General features: G+C 44.5%; 1 protein-coding gene and 1 long non-coding RNA gene across 2 annotated transcripts; both read right to left on the bottom strand.

Moving 5' to 3' along the window:
* Positions 1-4,804: 4,804 nt before the first annotated feature.
* On the bottom strand, positions 4,805-5,611 carry LOC114796214 (uncharacterized). The gene is made up of 3 exons (XR_003750632.1): positions 5,598-5,611; positions 4,987-5,085; positions 4,805-4,854 (listed from the first exon to the last, which is right to left on the bottom strand). It is a non-coding gene; the product is annotated as an uncharacterized LOC114796214 (long non-coding RNA).
* A 3,679-nt stretch (positions 5,612-9,290) lies between these two features.
* valopb (vertebrate ancient long opsin b) lies at positions 9,291-17,592 on the bottom strand. The gene is made up of 5 exons (XM_028989102.1): positions 16,908-17,592; positions 16,029-16,239; positions 15,063-15,180; positions 13,545-13,784; positions 9,291-10,830 (listed from the first exon to the last, which is right to left on the bottom strand). Exons 1-5 carry the CDS (start codon positions 17,278-17,280, stop codon positions 10,558-10,560), a joined length of 1,215 nt encoding a protein of 404 aa, XP_028844935.1. The 5' UTR covers positions 17,281-17,592; the 3' UTR covers positions 9,291-10,557.
* Between the last annotated feature and the right edge of the window lie 1,890 nt (positions 17,593-19,482).

Genomic DNA, 19,482 nt, shown 5'->3' with positions numbered 1-19,482 from the left:
CCCAAAGAGTCAGATTTATGCTAATTATCTCACATTAAATTTACTTTTCCATATTTTACCCAGAGGCAAGGAAAATGCAACAAAATGGTTCTGAGATGGTCAAATTTGAGCAATACCAAAATTGGTTGATTTGAGACAGAATGAGCAGAATGAACCTGTTAACTAATTCCAGGTTTAGCACCCCTGAAGGAAAGCGTGGGTTCATCTTCCCAGATATGCTGGATCATCAGCAATAACTCGGTTACGGCCAGGAGCCCAGGCGTCCACATCCACACAGTCCAGGATCAGGTTATTGAAGCTCGCGGTATCACATTTCTCATCTGATTCTTGCCATTCAGCACCTCTCCGTCAGTGTCATTAATCTCGCGGCAAAAAGAGACAGAGATGAGAGAGGTGGTCCCGCTGGCACCTCACCCCGGCCGGCTCTCGATTCTAATGTTTCTCGGGGCACTTCAGCAGGCGAAGAAAGAAGAAAGGAGCCCCCTCTATTTCTGCTTTTAATTCCACACCCCAAGCCACAGTTTCTGTCCAACCCTGATGCCTCAGTGTAGATCTACTCCCTTTCAACTCCTGCAGTGATGCCTGCGCGTCAAGTCAGACCTTACAGCATGGCGGAGCAAAAGAAATTGTTGAATTTCAATGCCTGTTTTTACCAACAAAGAACACTGGTGGATTTTGTACGTTGAGGTACAGAAAGATCAGCCATAGCATTAAAACCACTTATTGTGATTTTCTGGTACCAGACGAGGGAAAAGTACAACGTTACATTAGTACAACGGGGACTGTGATCTGGAGCAGCCTAGGTAGCCTATGTTCATGTGCAATTAACTGGTAAAGAACACTTGCCTAAATAGATATATCTTTAGCCAGGATGCAATGACAGTGAACCCCACGGTAGGACTGGAACTCAACCCTCCCCTCTAGTCTCACTACAGCTCCGCCACGCCGCAGCTCCCGGAGACACCGGTTCGAGGCCAGTGAAGGACAAAGGCGATCGCTGAAGATCGCCTTCGCCACGACCTCTTGAGGAGAGGCGTGGCACTACAAGCAAGGTCATTTCAGTTGTTTCATTTTTTCCCTGAGTTTCAATAAAATACGCATTTCTCATTTTCAACCTGCGTCCTCCATTTATCACCTGAGCTAGAGGGGAACGTGACACTAAAGTGAAACCAATGCACCATGTATAAAGTGAGTTGGTCCTGTTGGGATTATAGCAGCTGCATTTTGAACTTTATTGTTGAGGATTATTGTGAGATGAGGCAGGACATCCCAGGCGACTCTAGACGTTACAAATGCATGCATCAGTTTTTCTGCATCATGCAAAGTCTGTGTCCTTCTCAGCTTTGCAATAGCCTGCCGGTTCCCTGATGGCCTTGCGCAGCAATGCTTTCATGCCCAAATGAGGAAATCAGATCGATTATTGGAGCAAACCCATACTTGTGGCACTTTACTGTTGCTTGGTGGGAGAAATGCCGCATGGTCCATAAACTGACTCATTCTCCCCAGAGCAATGATGACAGATTTAGCTGCCTGATGCTTGTGTGCACTAACATGCCTTCAGACTGTCTTTTGTCCCAACTCTGCATTGTTACCATCATATAGCCCCAAAAAGAAATCTGAAAGGCTATAAGAGGAAGAACACATGGTCCATAAATCCTTTAAGATGCATCTGGAGGTTGAATAGCAACAGTCTTTTATTTTATGATGGAAAATGGAGATGTCATGTGATAATATTTCAAACCTTAGGCTGTAACAGCTGAATATGCACAAGTTCATCTCATTTTCTTTTTCCATCTTGGCATAATGTTCTCTAGCCAACTGTCACTTCCCAGTTTGGAACCGTCCCGTTTCAAGTTTTGTATTTGTTAAATGAAGAGCTGTCGTGATCCGAACATTACCGATCCGAACACTTTTCCTGATGTTCCGTGTTCTCCTTTTATTGTTAGCACCTGGTGTTTTAAATGTTCTGGCCTGTTTCTAGTCGATGTGTGCACAGTTCCATACCCTGTATGTATCATGTCTTGTTGTGTTAAATCTGATTCCCTGGAGTCGCGAACTTGTGCCATCCCTGCCTCCGTGTCAAGAGCCTAAGAAAGCGATTAAACAGATTCAGCACCATAGACAGCGTCCACCTAAAAACACACAGGCTACATGATGGAAATGCCTACGAATGTTGAATCACACCAACTGCATACCAATAAAACATCCTCACAATCTGAAATGGGCCAAAACAGTTTTAAATTTTAAATTAACACATCATTTACCATTCCATTAGTTCAATTAATTAATTAAGAAATTACAAATGTCACAGGAAAAGTTGAAGTAATAATCATTTTTGGTTTTGGACCACATTAGAGTGAGGTCATCATTAGGTTATGAAGTAGTTTCATAATCTAATGATGACCTTTTTTTTAAATAAATAAATAAACAAACAAATATATAAATAATATGTTCTTTTTTTTAATCCCGACCTGTTGTGTCACATGTTTTGTTTTTTTTTTTTAAGTTAAACATGCTGTATTTTCATTAATTATGCTGTATTTTCATGTCACGTGACCCTGCCAATGTTATTTTTGGAGACATGATGATCCTGACTGAGTCTAGGACCCCTGTAGGACTCATGAGGACCCCCCCACACACTACACACACACTCCACCTCCCCCAGAGATGTCCATCAGAGAAGGCTCACAAGTCACACATTCTGCAAATGTAAGGTTCCACAGTGGCAACCCTAATTAAAGCCATAAATTGTGTAACTCCCGGCTGTGAAAGAAATGCTCAGAACGGCCCAAAGCGCCGTACAGAACCAGTTACCAACGCAACTGGGTGCAGCTCGGGTCTAAAATTATTTCTTGCTCTGAACATAATAAGAAAATACACTGAGCCACACATCGTCCACCCACCAACCAATCACCACCTACTTCTGAAAACTGAGTGGCCATCCACCTCCCATTTAAAACATTTTCATGCTGTCACGTACATTGTTAGAAATGCTAATTTCTACTCGCTGCAGTAATTGTTAAAAAGGAGAACTGCAACAACAAGAATTGCATTGCATTGAACAAAACTACCACACACTTCCAGCAACTAATTATCTTTGGTTCGAATAACACATCTTGTGTTCATTGAAAAAAAAAAAAGTGTTGTGCGAAGCAGCAGTGCAATTCCTGCTTAAGACAGGATCCGGCAGGTAGTAGAAGAGAGATGCGATGGTGGGAACATGACTATCAGGAATAAGACACAGAAAATATGTGTATCACACTCAAATAACCTCTCTAATCTGCTTGTGTGAAGTTTTTTTTAGCTTTCACTGCTGGCATGGGCTCACCAGCCTACGCTGATGGAGTCACAATTAACACTTTCTTTCGCTGTGGATATGATGAGTCCTTTCTGCAAATCCATATGCACGTTTACATTCACTTAAACACACACACACACACAGTTCACTTCATTAAAGCTTGTGAATTTATTTTAACTCAGCGAAGACCTTGTGGTTTCATTACATTTTAATCAGTTGTGATTTAGTCTTAAAAGGTCTAAGTTGAATTTATTCAGCCATGTGTAGGGTAGCAGAGAGATCTGGGTTTTATCCATTAATAATTTGTCTTTCCAATTCAACCTGTGTCTGAAAACTTTAAGGAAATGGGAAAAGTGTTGCAAAAATTCCCAATCTCTCACCTACAATCACACCTACACTTATACGAAAACCAGCGCATCTGATATGTGCACACCCAGTATTTTTCATTCCAGTGTGGGGGGGCAGTCTTTTTCATTACAAAGTGCCGGGCCGAACACAATATGCACTGAGTTGTCATTAAATTGTCGGACCCAGAAATTAGCTATCTGGGTCTTTGCCCGGGGCTGAGGCAGCTGTGAAGGGGAAGCTCCAGAGACAGAGAGACAATGGAACAGGATCCCTGTCTGCTGCAGCCAACGAAGGCTTTGAGATTCGGTGAGTGGTAATTGTCAGCGAGGCGGCCTCTGCTCACGCTGAGGTGCTTGGCGGCCTCTAGATGGGGAAAACAGTGAAGATCTGAGGCCTTCTGTGATCAGTGAGGAACACGTGGATGGATGAGGAAACATCGTCATCTGCTGGTCAGATGAGGGTTAACACAACAATAATAACACAACATTTTGAATGCAGAAATGTTCCCTAGTCTGTGCGTTTTGGCCTGAAAAAAAAAATTAAAATGCAATGAGAATAGATGGAATAGATTTCAATAGATTAGTGCATAGATCCATGTTAGATACACATCAGCATTCGTCCCCAGGTCTGCTGACTGAATGCAACTCACACTTTTGATATTAAAATAATTGTTCTGTTCGAACAACAGCAGAGGGCAGCAACATCTCTTGAGATCCTCCGCTCATCTCGTACTGTGAACTTGTGAACTGCATAGAGAAAACAGGAGAAATTTGGTAAATTCGGTGTCAGAGCATGGGAAGGGTGAAGGAACACCCAAGGGACCTTCAGGGCAGCTATGAATATTTCAGCAGCACCTCATAGCTCTGCCAGCAGTAGAAGGATTTGCATCAGCCCAGCAGGAGCAGGGTACCAGGAAGCCAGTTAAATTATGGAGGAGACTGTCAGCCGGCCATCCAGACTTCCAAGCTCTCCGCACCCAGAGCCTCTCAACATATAGATAAATATCACACACACACACACACACACACACACACACACACATGCTGATTTAGTAAACAATTACTGTGGAAAAAGAGCCATCAGTGAAACGTCTCCTTCCCCGAAGAAAGTCTCTGACCCACCAGCCCTGACAGCAAAGCTGCCCGAACTCCAATTCTAGTCTTTTTATTTCTCCAGAACTTCCCAGGGAGACAATTGACAAGCCACGACTGTAATAAAGCAAACGAAAAAACAGATTTGTCTTCCGAAGTCACCACAGAGAGCTGCAGCTCAGGGAACTTGAGAGCTGAATGACTCCGGAGTAGCAGGTGGAAGAGGGTGGAAGAATAAGCGACATTTACCAACGGATTGTGGGTCTGGCAGAACCAGAGGGCTGAACTCTCTTCTGGTCGTGCAGCATGAATCCATGTGCAACGTCAACACACCTTCTTCAGTTAAAACTAAGAAATAATAATGAATGTTAACTTGAGTGCATTGTTACAATCATATATTTTGAGGGGTGAGAACCATACGGTCACATTTTACCAACAAAAATAAAAACTTACTTACTTTAATTTTTCTGCATTTTTTTAAACATTTGTTATTTGTTTAAAAACAGTAAAACTATTTAGACATTATCCATATCCTGCAGAAAGAGCTGATCAAGAGCATTAATTTTATATGTTTGACTCAATGAACGCAGGTGGTTTGTCCCTTGATTAGTGAAATGTTTTTTTTGACCTTTTTCATAAAAACAATATGTTTATTTATTTTAATTTATTTCAATCAAACACAACTTCATAGACACACAGTTAGATTATTTATATCCATTAAAAAATTTTTTACTGTGGTCTCATTAACGTAAATTAAAGTAAATTCTTAATCATCAAAGACACTGAAATCGATACCAGCTAAATAAACAACATGCATTTCGGCATCTCGGCAGAACCCAGTTCACATTCCAAGCACTTACCTAAAGAGTTTCCATCACCTCCGGCTTTGAAGAGCTCCTGTGTCGCTTTATATCTGATGTGATACATCACCACAAATCGCGTAAACCTTCTGGCAGCGTTTGCTCACTTTCAAGATATTGAGAAAGAAGGGGCAGCTTTCTGGCGCCTTGGTGTTCCTATACTCTTTTTTTATTACAGAGTATCCTCCTGGGTTTAGCGGCTCATCTGGCAGAAAAATAAGACATGAGCCCTTTCCTGACCGGGAACATGTTTTTTTTTTTTTTTCCCATCAAAAGCATTCCCATGTGGGATTTTCAGCAAGGAGCAAAACAGCATTTAACAAGATTTATACCCTCTGGGAGCAGATTACAGCATTTATAAAGTTTTTTTTTTTTCATTTCTGACACGGAGCTGTAGAATAAAGTGTAAACACTGTGTGTTCAAAATACTGCCCAGTCATTTCCTTATCTTTTTCTCATTACCTGGATCTGCTTTAAATAAAAATACAATTTAATGAATAACTTTACGCTCATCTTCAAGCGAGCGTGATATTTAAGCAAATCTACTGACGTGACCTGGCATCTATGATTTGGCAACGCGTTTGAAAGTCGTTAGCAGACAACAGACCAAAGGGCTAAAGGACCACAAACAGCAGAGGGGATCAAAGCTAATCCCTCAAAGTGGGCCGGGGCGTTAAATGAGCCTGGGAGGGGGAGATAACTCAAGAATGACACCGTTCGTTACTGACATTACATAACCGCCAATATTCCCAACTCATCTTTCTCTCTCCTTGGGAGAAATCGGAACAAACATAAAGGCCTACATTTTGCAGACAATGTCAATAATGGGAAAAAGAAGAATGTAATAAATCCATGAAAACATGACCTGCTGTGTTTACTGTGGTCGTGCCATCCTAGGGTTCCTAGGGAGTTAAAAGAAAAAAAAAACTTTATGATGGTTTGGCCTGTCAGCCTTTAGTACATGCAGAACAGGCCGTCTTCAGGTATCTCCAGGTCTCTCCAGGTATCACGCTGCCTCTGAGATGGAATGCCTTGACGGACGTGAACCAGGGATGGAAGAAAGCACTCGAGGCAGGGAAACCAGATCCAAAAAAAAAAAAAAAAATGACAAAAACCCGACAGCGGAATTGAAAATCCATGCCAAATAAAATGGCAAAGAACAAAGAAAGAAAAGACGGCAGAACTTGGAAACGGTGGGGGAGCGGGAGACGGCAGCCAGGAATAAAACAAACCTGCGGCAAGACATCAAAAAAGCAACACGGCGGAATCAGGAGGATTGTTTATGAGCTTTCCTGTGTCCACTTGCCTACCGTTATCACATAATCACACTGACCAGGAACCTTCCAGAAGAAGCTGGAGCTGTGCATCCTCCCACAGTCCTACCTGTTGAATTTAGCATGAGGGAACACACCATGAGTGTCACCATGAAGTCCCCGGACACTAAGAAATCCTCTCCAGAGCCTCGCAGCCTCAGCCAACCCACAGAGCAACTCATTGCCATTACTGACGACTGCACTGAAGCAGATTTATTCATTCACGCAAATGTCTCGGGTTGATTTTTTTTCAGACGCAAGCGGCAGTAAAATTAATGAAACATGATGAACGCCGCTGCTTTCGGACAGGCGCGCAGAAACGAACACCCAGCATGATCTCAATGTGAAATCTAACGGTAAATCTTACATTTGCAAGGATCCGAAACGGCAGTATTGTGCGTCTGCCCACTGCTCTGTGCAACCGCATGCATAATAAGGTTTGAGCGCTTAAAACACGAGGAAATTGCTATTGACTGGTGGTGTTCGGCAAATACACACCGCCAAGAGTTATGGCAATCATACAATATTTTGGGAACTAGCGCTGCAGCCCGGAGAAGCTGATTTTGCCAGCTTCTCGAGCGGAAAAACAGTCAAACAACGCAGCGAGGTCCCCATTATCCCTGACCTACGAGAATCGCCACGGGCCCAACCAACTTCTGTCTGTGGCTTCCAGCTGAAGGAGAAACAAAGGAAAGGAGGGAGACTTTAGATACCACAGGCAGCGAGGGATTCTGGTTCAGGATTTCCTGTTTAAAATGCAGACCAATCTGGGCCTGACTGCTGAAACATGAAGATACAGAGCGGAGAAATTAGCATGAAGACGAGACAGAGAAAAAGGGGAGGGGAAGAAGGAGTGCAACGCACCAAGCCGAGTAAGAGAGATCTAACATCGGGGATTTCAAAGGCCAGGTCTATTTCAACGTTACATCAAACAAAAATGAGTTTACTACGTACAAGCATATAAACGTAAAAACAGCAGCAAATAAAATGCGTTTTTTCCCTCTCAGGTGAGTAAGCAAAGCTCTTTGAATCAATTCAGCAGAGACTGTAAATCAAAAAGTAAATCAGTCTGGCGAGTTTTGGCAAGAAGCCTTTCTGTCAATTTCAGAAAATTCAAACATGACAAAAATATCAATCATGTGCTTAAAAGCCACTTAGCAATGGTACAATTATTTAATACTCGAGTTCATCAAATTGGAAATTAATTTGATTAGGAGTCTAAATGATAATGGGGTGAATTTCACGGTAACATAATGTCACTCTGGTGGCATTAGATTGTTCATTGTCTTTGATGTCTTCAATGTCTTCTATTAATTTCTTCCCAAATTTGATTCAGCAGAAGGCCTCTTGAATTAATTGGATGATAGACACATTAGGATTAAATGCTGTATCAGCTAATTAGAACAGAATGCAAGTCTCTTAATTACTCATGTTTCTATCACATATATAAAAAGCTGAATCTGTTGAGTATCACAACAGTCATTCAGACCACGGAAAAAAATTCTGTGATCTGTTATTGAATCACAGCCTTTTAAGAACCCAGGAACTGTGAGCTGTCTGCCTTTCACAGCAGACAGAGCAGAAGAGCTTTTCCGCACGACAATATATTTCTCACCTGCACAGTGACCCAAAATCACTCCTGTGAAAAGCCTTTGATGTTCCAGCCTACCTTGGTCACTCTGCCACTTTATGGTAATGTATTGCTTCACCAGTCATCTCCTGCAAACTGCTGTTTGAGATCTACTCTGAAGAATTCATGTAGATACGATGGGTGATACATGTTTTGTGAACAAAAATAATCACAATCAAAATAATGTGTAACATGTTACATGTTCTTTGTATTCGTCAGCTCCCATAAATACCAATTACATTCCATCAGGAGCACACACACAAGGTCTGAAGTTGTTCAAACGCAAACAATGTGCATGAAATATGCTTACCAAATTAAGAAACCAGTATTAACAAGTTTATTTCATTTTTAATTGGATCTCAGTTAAGATAGGCGGCTAAATTTAGCCCCGCTGGTTGTCTAATTTGCTGTGAAGGAAAAAAAAACATGTTGAGGCCAGCTGGTTTGATTCATGCTGGTCATGCGGGTCACACCATAGAACCCTATGAAGATCAGCTATAAAATATCTGCAAAACATTATTTTATATCAATCCTTTGAGATTACTATCCTGATAGGTTTTGTTCTTTATCACCTAACCAGGCTTCATGCATCAGTTAAAGGCTTGTTTTAGATTTAGATTGCTGGTTAATCCAGGTCTGCGTGTCATCTCAGTTGTGAGTTCTTCATTGTTCGGTAAATTCGGTATCAGAGCTTGTACAGCAGCGTTCAGACCGGAAGCGGGGAAAAAAAACAAACAAACAGCAGTCTTATAATATTAATGGGTGTTTATTTAGTTTCTCTCACATTTGAAAAATAAAGAATATAATAGAATATACATATCTATTCCAGAGGAAATACATCATTTGGCAACGTGTTTAATTGTTTTGTTTGGTTTTGCATAATAACTGACAGGAGAAATCGCTACACGCACGAGGCTCAACACCAAGAAAAATCATTAAGTTATTACATGCGCAATAAAATGAATAACAAGCAACTGGGCTCTACAGGCCAGCCGGAAATGGAGAAAGAAGTTGTAACCAGACGATGGACCTGAGTGATGCCCCCTTCTTCCAAACTGACCACCAAAACCGGCAAACACTTGAAACAGAATAGAATACAAGCACATATTCACGCAGACTACTTAAAAGCCGAGTGTACTCATTTCTGACTCATTTAATACAGTGGTAAATAAATATAATCCAAAATAATAAAAAAAATCATCTCCCATTATTGCCAAAGATAAGCGTCTCTAACTATTTACAGAAAATATTGTAGCATTATATTCATAATGATACATTTTATTATATTCAAAAAGAACACACACACACACACATAAATTTCCATGAAGCCCTAACACAAGCAGTTTCTAATATTCACAGACAGTATTGCTGTTATTATTATTGTTTTATATGGTTTTGCAGCCAGACAGTTTTTTTTTATTCATGTATTGACGATTACAAAATAAAAGCATTAATGGGGTCTGTTTCTTTTTTTGCAGAATTATCTGCGGATATTGAAAAATGTGATGGCGTATTGGCACTGACGTTCAAACAAATGGTCAACAGCAGGCAGGATGTTACACACACACACACACACACATGCGCACACACTTAACACTTAGACCCCACAGGAAGACAGAAGCACAGAAACACTAAACAATTTACACACATCGTCTAACATAAACCGATATCCACTTCCTGTGCGTGGGATTATGGGATTTGGCCACAACACGCAGTACACCATGTTGAAGACACACGGACCGGCTACACTCACACAGGGCTGACGTACGAGGCGAAATGAGGGACAGTCGTACCTCTGGGGCAGACACCCAGCACACACACACCTATCCTCAGTCCACATATCCTGCAGGTACAGATAATTAAGGGCTGCAGATGGCGTCTATGGGGAGACCTGCAGGACACGCGGCCTCGGGGCCAAATGGCGTGCTGGTGCTGTCAGGGAAGGCAGGGTCTGTCAGAAAGGAAATTTGGAGTTCGGAATGCTGTAGGTCCCTCCTGCTAATCCCACCGTGGCACCTCAGAGGGGGCAGACTTTGTTCTCAGTCATGGGCAGCTGGTTGGTGCCACCGTCATTCTCCTTTGGCTTCTCGTCTTCCGCCTCGCGCTCGTCCTCTTCCTCGGTACGGTCCATGTTGCAGGCGGAGGACAGCGGCACCCGGGCGGCGATGGTGGACATCTCGCCCATGTGGCTTTCGGCCGTGGCCGCCCCGCGGTCCGACGTCTGGTTTATGTGGGTGGAGTCCAGGTTGGCATTGCCACCCTTGAACATCTGGATCAGGCACTTCCTAAACTGCACATATGAGAGAGAGGAAGTTGTCTTTATCAGTCAAGATCTCACACATCTCACACACACACACACACACTACACACAACACACACACATACACATACACGCTCACAGAAGGAATGCATTCAATCCTAATCAAACACTGGAATCATCCTCAGTCAGCATCACAATAAAAGACAGAATAAAAACAGAAATAAAAACACACACACAATCACACATGTGCCCCCCCCCCCTCTCGGCTTTGATTAATAATTCCTTTATTCTGGCCCGCAGGGTGAACCGCTGCCCTGGGCCACAGTGCAGGGCACCACGGCACACTCGAAAGCCCCACATTAAATAAAAACGTCAGAGGAAAAGGTCATTATACCATATGTATTCCGTGCAGAAAAAAAACAGGGGACACTCTGACCCTAATTAAAAAAGAAAAGGTCACGGTGAGCTTTGCGCCGCAGCATTTGTATATTAATTTCCTCAAGGTTTGTGCTGGATTTCGTAGCAAGCATGTGGAATCTCGGGTAATTATCCGGGAAGTCCTTCCAGCCCCGTGTTTGAAATGCAAAAGGAAAACTGCGCTGAACCACTCCTCATAGGACGTATGCACATAACACACATAAAAAAAACAACCGAATTAACTGGAAGACAGGGTGACATTTGCCCATTTTTTACCGCCTGAGCTCATTACAGAGCTCTTTAGCATTCGGCAAATGCAGCGCGATAAATGCCTCAAAAGAGAATCTTTTATTAGGGTCGAACCTCTTTATTCAGGATGCATTGTTGACATGGTTACGAACCGCCTTTCTCGAGCCTCTCCGCCAACAATGAGCGACTGGAAGCGGCAACTCCAATACAATTCCTTATTGTCTCCTGCTGGCGTGGTTGCTAAGCAGCGTTGGGCGGCACTTCATCAAGGACCGACTCATAAAAGCTACGTTAATTTCAGCACGTTGACACTGTTTGCACCTGAATGCAAGCAGCAATGCAACTTGCATAAGAGTTGCACTGTTTACTAGGGATGCGAGTGCCATTCCTGAAGCATTTTTTCATCCCGCTGAAATCTTAAATCTTAAAAACACATCACAGAAACAATTAGCGAATATATAAAGTGAATATATAAGTATTTGAAATACAAATACAAGCTTACTGTACATTTTAAGCAGCATATTCTATTGACATTGCACACTTATTTGCATTATATTACCCTCGTGTAATATTGTAAAACTGAACATGATTTGCAAATTCCAATTTTATTTGTCACATACATAGTCCTACATGGTATGATATGCAGTGAAATGCTTTTAATAGAAACAAGAGTGTCTCTACTGTATTTAATGCGTTCCATGGTGGTAGATTTGCCGGTGTAGGGTTGCTGAAAAAAAGACCTCACCGGCGCCATCTTGAAACCATCTGAACTACTATTATGAATGGGAACAACCAATGTCGACCATGATTGAATTTTTTTAATTTGTTGCAGAATGTTTTAGGGCTCATACCCATTGGCAGATATACACACTTGTGCTTGTTCTCCATTCTCCTTTTCTTTTCTTTTTTTTTATTGCCGCACACTACTGCACATCCAGCCATACTTACACAAGGGTGCAAATAAAATGATTAGCACTGTGACTTTTAAAAGTTTTCCTCTCCGAGAAGTCTCCCTTGCAGTATCGGTGTCATTAGGTAATTTTCTTCTCACTCGAGTGATCCGACCCTCCCTGTAATCTCTTCATTGCCGCCTCCTAATTGCACACCCTCGTTTCAGTTGTCCGATCGTTGCTTTATCATAATCAGCTCAACCCCCTCCGGCGCCAATTCTCATCATCACTGTGTCACTCCTGTCACCCTCCGCTGCTGTCATCTCCGCGCTCCTTCTGAGAACACGCTGACCTTGTGACCCGAATAGGCATTTGGGGAACAGCTGGGCCATAAGTGGGTCATTTTTGGGAGTGGAATGGCGCTCTGGGCCGCTCAGTGCCGGGCCACCTGGGACCCCAGGCCTTCGGGTGCTTTTTAGCTAATTGAGCTAATAGGAGAAACAAGATGGGAGGAGACCGCCAGTTCCACACGGCCTCCGCGTTCACAAGCTGCACCAACGTCACGTCTGTCTTCAGATGCAGAAAATGGCAATTTTTGCTTCCTCTATGGACGCATGCAATACGGAACTGCACCAGTGGCGATCCCAGCAGCACGGAAGCGAAGGGCTCACCCGCAGCCGCGCTGAAGAGGCTGATGATGAGGATCCAGGCACCTGGGGCGAGCTGAAGGTGAAGGAGCACAAGAGGGAGGCAGCGCAAGACCTCTTCTATATTTCATCAGGCCCGCTGGAGCGCTCGCAAACTCTGGACTTTAATTATTACTGCTCAATCCATTATTGAGCTTGGCAAAATCTGAGCCACGCCAGCCCCGGCTGTCAGCTAAGCTCTTGTCACGCGCCCGTCACATCGTACGTACACGCGCGCGGGTGACGCCGAGCGGGAGAAACAGATTGCGGGGTGAATTCTGCCAGTGGGGAATCTGTTTAATCCCACTGTGTACTTTCCAAAAACATTATTAGGCATTCTGAAACAGACTGATGGATTTGAAGGGGAAACTCAATTGTAAATCAGATTAACAGGGAATTGCAAAGTGTTACGTCACTTCCTGAGAATTCAGAGTGGCGGATTAAATGTAATATTTACAATTTGTCACCGTGGCCAGTGATAAGGCCTAGAATTGGATCCCACCTGCTTGTTCATGAAGACGTAGATGATGGGGTTGTAGACGGCGGCTGTTTTGGAGAAGAACGCTGGGGCCGCAGCGAGCCGCGGGTCGATGTTGACGGTGGGCCAGGCCGTCACCGTGATGGAGAATGCGGCGTACGGCGTCCAGCCAATCATGAACGCAATGATCATGACGATGACCATGCGTGCCACCTCTCTGTCGGGCTTCCGGGCGTTGCCAAGTCTGCCGTGGCTGTTGGACACCTGGGGAAAAACATGAACGAACAGGCTGCAGTCAGACGGGGAGCCAGACTCAGTCCACAGTGTCGCTGCTGCACGAAAAGCTCATCGTTTATTCAGCCATTACATCTCCAAGATAGGCTTTTTATACTTTAATTATATTGTTATTAGGAGTTTTGATTGTATTTTAGAAACATAATAACACAGGAAAAAAAAAAACTCCGGATCCAGAGTAGCCCCTTCCGGACCGGATCCTGACAGAAGCACATTTATATTAACTGGAACATAATCAATAAAGACTTTATAGATTATGCTCAGATATTTTTTGTCCCTCAAAGCAAGTGTTCAATTGAAACAGAAGCTATTTCCTTTGGGATCAGATTGAATGCTATTATAATAAAGTCTTATTTATTTTTAATTCATTTTTTTAACAATTCCCTCAGGCTATGAATCTGTTGCCGGTTTGCAGCATTTATCAGACGCCCTTATCCAGAGCGACTTACAGTCAGTAGTTACAGGGACAGTCCCCCCCTGGAGCAACTCAGGGTTAAGTGTCTTGCTCAGAGACACAATGGTAGTAAGTGGGATTTGAACCTGGGTCTTCTGGTTCATAGGTGAGTGTGTTACCCATAGGGCTACTTCCACCCTGATAATGATTTGACATTATGCCACTCATGTGATCAATAACTATTACATTAACCTGTCAGAATTATTGAAATATTGATGATTGAAAATGTGAAAATGTATTTAATTCTTGGGGCATTTCCAAATAGGGGTTATGAGCCCTTTCTTGGACTTCTGGAACGTTTTTACACCCTTTTCCCCCAAACCATTCGTCTGTAATGCTTAAGTAATATTTAATGGCCAGTGAGCAGATGACCGGCTCATTATCAACAGATGACTAATTATGAACTGTATTCACAGCTAGGGGATACGTCACAAACATAATCAATCTTAGACCTCTTAGGGCATGTGGGTCATGCTGCGATTTTTCAGTCTCAGTTCTTCTTAAAAAAGAAGAATCAGAAGCATGTTCTGTTGCGGTCATCAGCGTCTCTCAGGCAACCCACTTAAATATAATAATAATTGAATTAATAATATAATTACTATTACTGTACCTCGTAAATGTCTTCATCTCTATTTTCTAAAATACCAAGAAATGACTTGCGCTGCACGCACTGAAGTAAGCAAACCCGTATTATTCTGAGTGTGCGACGTGACTTCCATGTTCGCGTTAAGCAGCTTGAAGACAGAAGGTTCTGGCCATTAGTGTTAATGGGAGTGGCCTCTGGCGACACGTACCTTTTTGAGCTTCTGCATGAGTTTGCCGTAGGAGACGATGATCACCCCCAAAGGCAGGATGAAACAGGTGGTGAAGAAGGTGATGATGAACGTGTGGTCCGAGCGCTCGGCCGAGTACCTGGGAGGAAACCGGAAAAAAAACCCACACAGGTCACCTCCCGATTGCTTCTGCCTCCGGACACACTCGCCCTCAGATGCTCACGCTTTTGCCATTGCTTGGACGCCAACAAACCGGACAAAATTGTCTTGTTCGAGACAAACCTCTACCTCTCCCGGGACAGAAAATGCCGCGTGAGGGCCAAGACCGCCCGTGTGAGATATGCGCTGGAAACAGCGAGATAAGGAGTCCCTGGAGGCGGGCCACCGGATTGAACCAGGGGAATGTCAGCAGGACAATGAGCATTGATCACGCGGCTCGATATACATCCCTGCCGATGGCCGCCCCGGCGCCTTCCATCCAGCCCGTCCTGGCAGCGGCCCTCGGTTGCCTTCGCACGAAAACCGGCCCGCGCGCGCGTACCTGGGCGGGCGGGGTCACGTGCGAGGCATCTGCGCAGGGCGCGCTGCTTCAAGGCCAGGCATCAGGCCTTTTAAACTCACTGGCATTTGAAGCGAGTCAGAGGGGCTCCGGAACAATCACTGCCTCCATCAGGCCGCATTTGTCAGCTCCAGACGACGGGATGGGAAAGGTGGAGCACGGCCAAGTGGATGTCAGCGGGGGGGGGGAGAACACGGGGGGGAATCGTTTTTACGTCTCACTGAGGGTACATTTATTAGAAAAAGAATGAATGCTTTTACCAAGGACATTGATTTTTGGGGGAAATAATACACTGAAAGTGTGTGTGAGAGTTTGATCGCTGAAGATGTTTAACCCCTACTGGGCATCTCGACAGTAGCCACATCAGGCGATGCTAACCGAAATGGTGAAAATATCCGACCGGGAGCACCAGGAGTGTCTGTTCTCACCAGTTGGGTTCGCAGGTGGTGCCGATCTTGCTGACCGTGTAGCTGCTCCAGCCCAGGACGGGCGGGATGGTCCATATGAAGGAGAAGACCCACACAAACAGGATCCCCAGCGCGGCATGCTTGCCCCCCAGACGGACGTCCTTCAGCGGCCTGCAGATGACGAAGAAGCGCTCGAACGCCAGGATGGCCAGCGACCACAGAGCCACGATGCCTGCGCAGAGCGATTCAGCGGCAAAGCCTGGTTAAAGTTTCCTAATGGCCTTAATGGAAGTGAAAGTCATTGTGAAGCACTACACGCGGTGCACACCACAAAACGTGACCTCTGCATTTAACCCATCACCCGAAGTGAGCCACAAAGGTGCCCGGGGAGCGGTTCGGGATTCGAACCGGCAACCTTGCGATTACGGATCCACTTCCTTACCCAGTGGAGTGAGGTAATTGAGCAGGGTAGTGCATTTCACTTAAAGACAAGCAGCCAAAAGAGTGGGGTAGTAGCCTAGTGGGTACTTCCTACCCACTTAATACCATTGTGTCCCTGAGCCAGGAACCTTACCCTAAGTTGCTCCAGGGGGGGACTGTCCCTGTAACTACTGATTGTAAATCGCTCTGGATAAGGGCGTCTGATATATGCCGTAAGTGTTCAATTGAAAAGTTTGTCTCTAAAATCCAGATAAAGCCCAATATGAGATCAAATTTGAACTGGACCTTGGAACAGGCTTGCTTGGAACAGAGGGACACACGTTTCATTTTTCACCAGATTACGGAGATTTGCTCTCAGATTAGGCTCCCGCTCATAGGCTCATAGGCCGACTAATAAAGGAAACCCTGTAACGCACAGAACCAAGAGTTGCGCAAGTTCGCGCCCGTCTTGCGTCTTACCGAAGTAGGTGACGGCGAAGCCCTCCAGGACGCACGCCCAGTTGCCCAGGAAGAAGTATCCTTTGGCGTTGGTCAGGAAGCTGATGGTCCCGCCGATGAGGGACACCAGGAAGTCCGCCACCGACAGGTTGACGATGATGTAGTTGAGCGGCTTGCGCAGCTGCTTGTAGCGCAGCGTGACCAGCATGACGGTGAAGTTCTCGGACAGCGACAGCGAGGTGACCACGAACATCAGGCAGGCGAGGAAGGTGTAGTTCCACGGCGCCACGCTCTTCAGCGGGCCCTCGAACGGGTTGTGCGTGTCCGTGGGCTCCAGCGTGTCCGCGGGCTCCGTGGCCGAGACCCCGTTCACCGAGAGCGCGAACGACTCCATGGCTGGGAATAAATCGAACCGCGAATTTAATCGAACGGAAAAGATCGCGAAAGCAACTTCAGCTACAAGTTTCCTGACGCCTGACGACGCAGAGCGGAAGATCGTGAGAACGAACCGAGACTTTTATCGGCCACGGAAACATGCTTTATAATAATTCTCATCGCTGCGCGCGTGTATCCAAAAGTCGCACTTTGACTTTTTTTTATTTTTTTTTAAATCCTCGGTTGTTCGCGGCAAAACAAGACCGCAGAGAATAACTAGAACAGAGTTAGAATATTCGGGGACGAAGACCTGCGCCGGACGCCGCGCATCGGCATGTTGGCCGCGTGCGCGCGTTTATACCGGCGCGGCGCGCGCGTGCGCGCTCTCTCTCTCTCTCTCACACACACACACACACACACACACACACTGTCACTGTGATCAACTTGATTGATCATTGTCTGAATTTCTGAGGTTTACTTTTTTTGATGATGATGATGATGATGATTATTATTATTTGTTCTATTAAATATGTTTAGTCTACGCAGAAGACCAGCAGCCATCCTGCTTTGTTGTTTTGCCTTTTTTTTTAAATCAAAGGAGTCCAGTGATTTGTCTTTTAAAAAAATGAATCTGAAAATGCACCCATCTGTCGCAACTTTAAAACCACCTGTTCAATCACTACAGTGAATTGTCATTGAGACGCACAGCACAGCATGCTGTGACACAACAAAATGTGTCCTCTGCTTTTAACCATCACCGTTGGAGAGCAGTTGGCAGCATGACAGGCGCCCGGGGAGCAGTGTGTGGGGACGGTGCTTTGCTCAGTGGCACCTCAGTGGCACCTTGGTTCTGTGTTCTGACCCACAGAGGTGTGAGACCTCTGAACGTTGTGAGGTCTCACTGTAGGGTGGTAGTAGCCTAGTGGGTAACACACTCGCCAATGAACCAGAAAACCCAGGTTCAAACCCCACTTACTACCATTGTGTCCCTGAGCAAGACACTTAACCCTGAGTGTCTCCAGGGAGGGACTGTCCCTGTAACTACTGACTGTAAGTCGCTCTGGATAAGGGCGTCTGATAAATGCTGTAAATGTATATATAGGTAAACCAGACATGTTTTTCCAACACGTCCCATGTGCGCATGGCTCTGCCACGATTTTCAGGCAGAGGCAACACGGACAGCAGACCAAGCCGCCTTTTTCCATTGCTCCCATTCCCATTGTAGAAGCTTGAATGGGGAATGGGATCTGCAACTACAAGTGTCCTATCATGGGCACATGTTTCCAGCAGAATTCTCCTGCTTCCAACGCATCGTCTTTAAGAACTGTCTGTCTTCTACCTGGACATATACTTCCTGCATTCAAGGGAACACATAATCATGGCAAGATTTGCACTTGATCTTGTGAAGGAGTGAATATGTATGTACCAAGTCTTTCGTACACACAACCCCGCTGAATGCATAGGTGCACATCACCCCCTGACAGGTGACATAGTAATGAGAAAATCCATGGCATTGACCTGAACAGTGTTGCAGAACTGCTTTTGCACCATCATTCAGAGTCTGTTGCGCTTAGAGCTCCTTTTCATGTGACACGGTTGCTTTTCATGTCAATTACACATGATTTGGTTTCTAAAGAATTTCTGCAGCTAGTGGGAGGGCATTTGAAAAATCATTAAAAGCTCTCTCACATGTATCTCATCTTAAAAAAAAGGCATTTTGTATGTTCTAAACCACAGAGACAGACAACATAAAGACTGCGGCTGGTGCTGATTGGTCAGTGCCCTGTGACCATCATGCATGCAGAATAATTTGAAAGCCAGACACAAGCAGAAGTACTAAAGAAACTCAAAGCTGGAGCTGGAATTCTGGAGTCACTCACCTCCAAATTGGCCCTGGAGGTTTAATAACAGTGTATTATATTTTTTTTTCTTCCTACCATTTATTAAAAAAAAAAAACATTTTATACAATTCTCAAGGAACTATTGAGAACCTCATTGTTTTGCTGTTATTGACATGTCAGACAGCGGGAGATGATTCAGCCGGGAAATGTCAAACGGCAGTATACCTGTTCCTCCATTAATCTCGCAAATTCGGCGGCCGACTCCATGAAAATACCAGTGGTGATTCATCAGCAGTACCTGCGGTTTTCTCCACTGATTACAGATTCAGAAGTGACAAGACAGATGGACAGAAAAAGAGAAGAAGACAGTTCCGAGGGAG

Source organism: Denticeps clupeoides, chromosome 8 (assembly GCF_900700375.1).
Source record: "Denticeps clupeoides chromosome 8, fDenClu1.1, whole genome shotgun sequence".
NCBI classification, from domain to species: Eukaryota; Metazoa; Chordata; class Actinopteri; order Clupeiformes; family Denticipitidae; genus Denticeps; species Denticeps clupeoides.
This window is presented reverse-complemented; position numbering and strand designations above follow the sequence as displayed.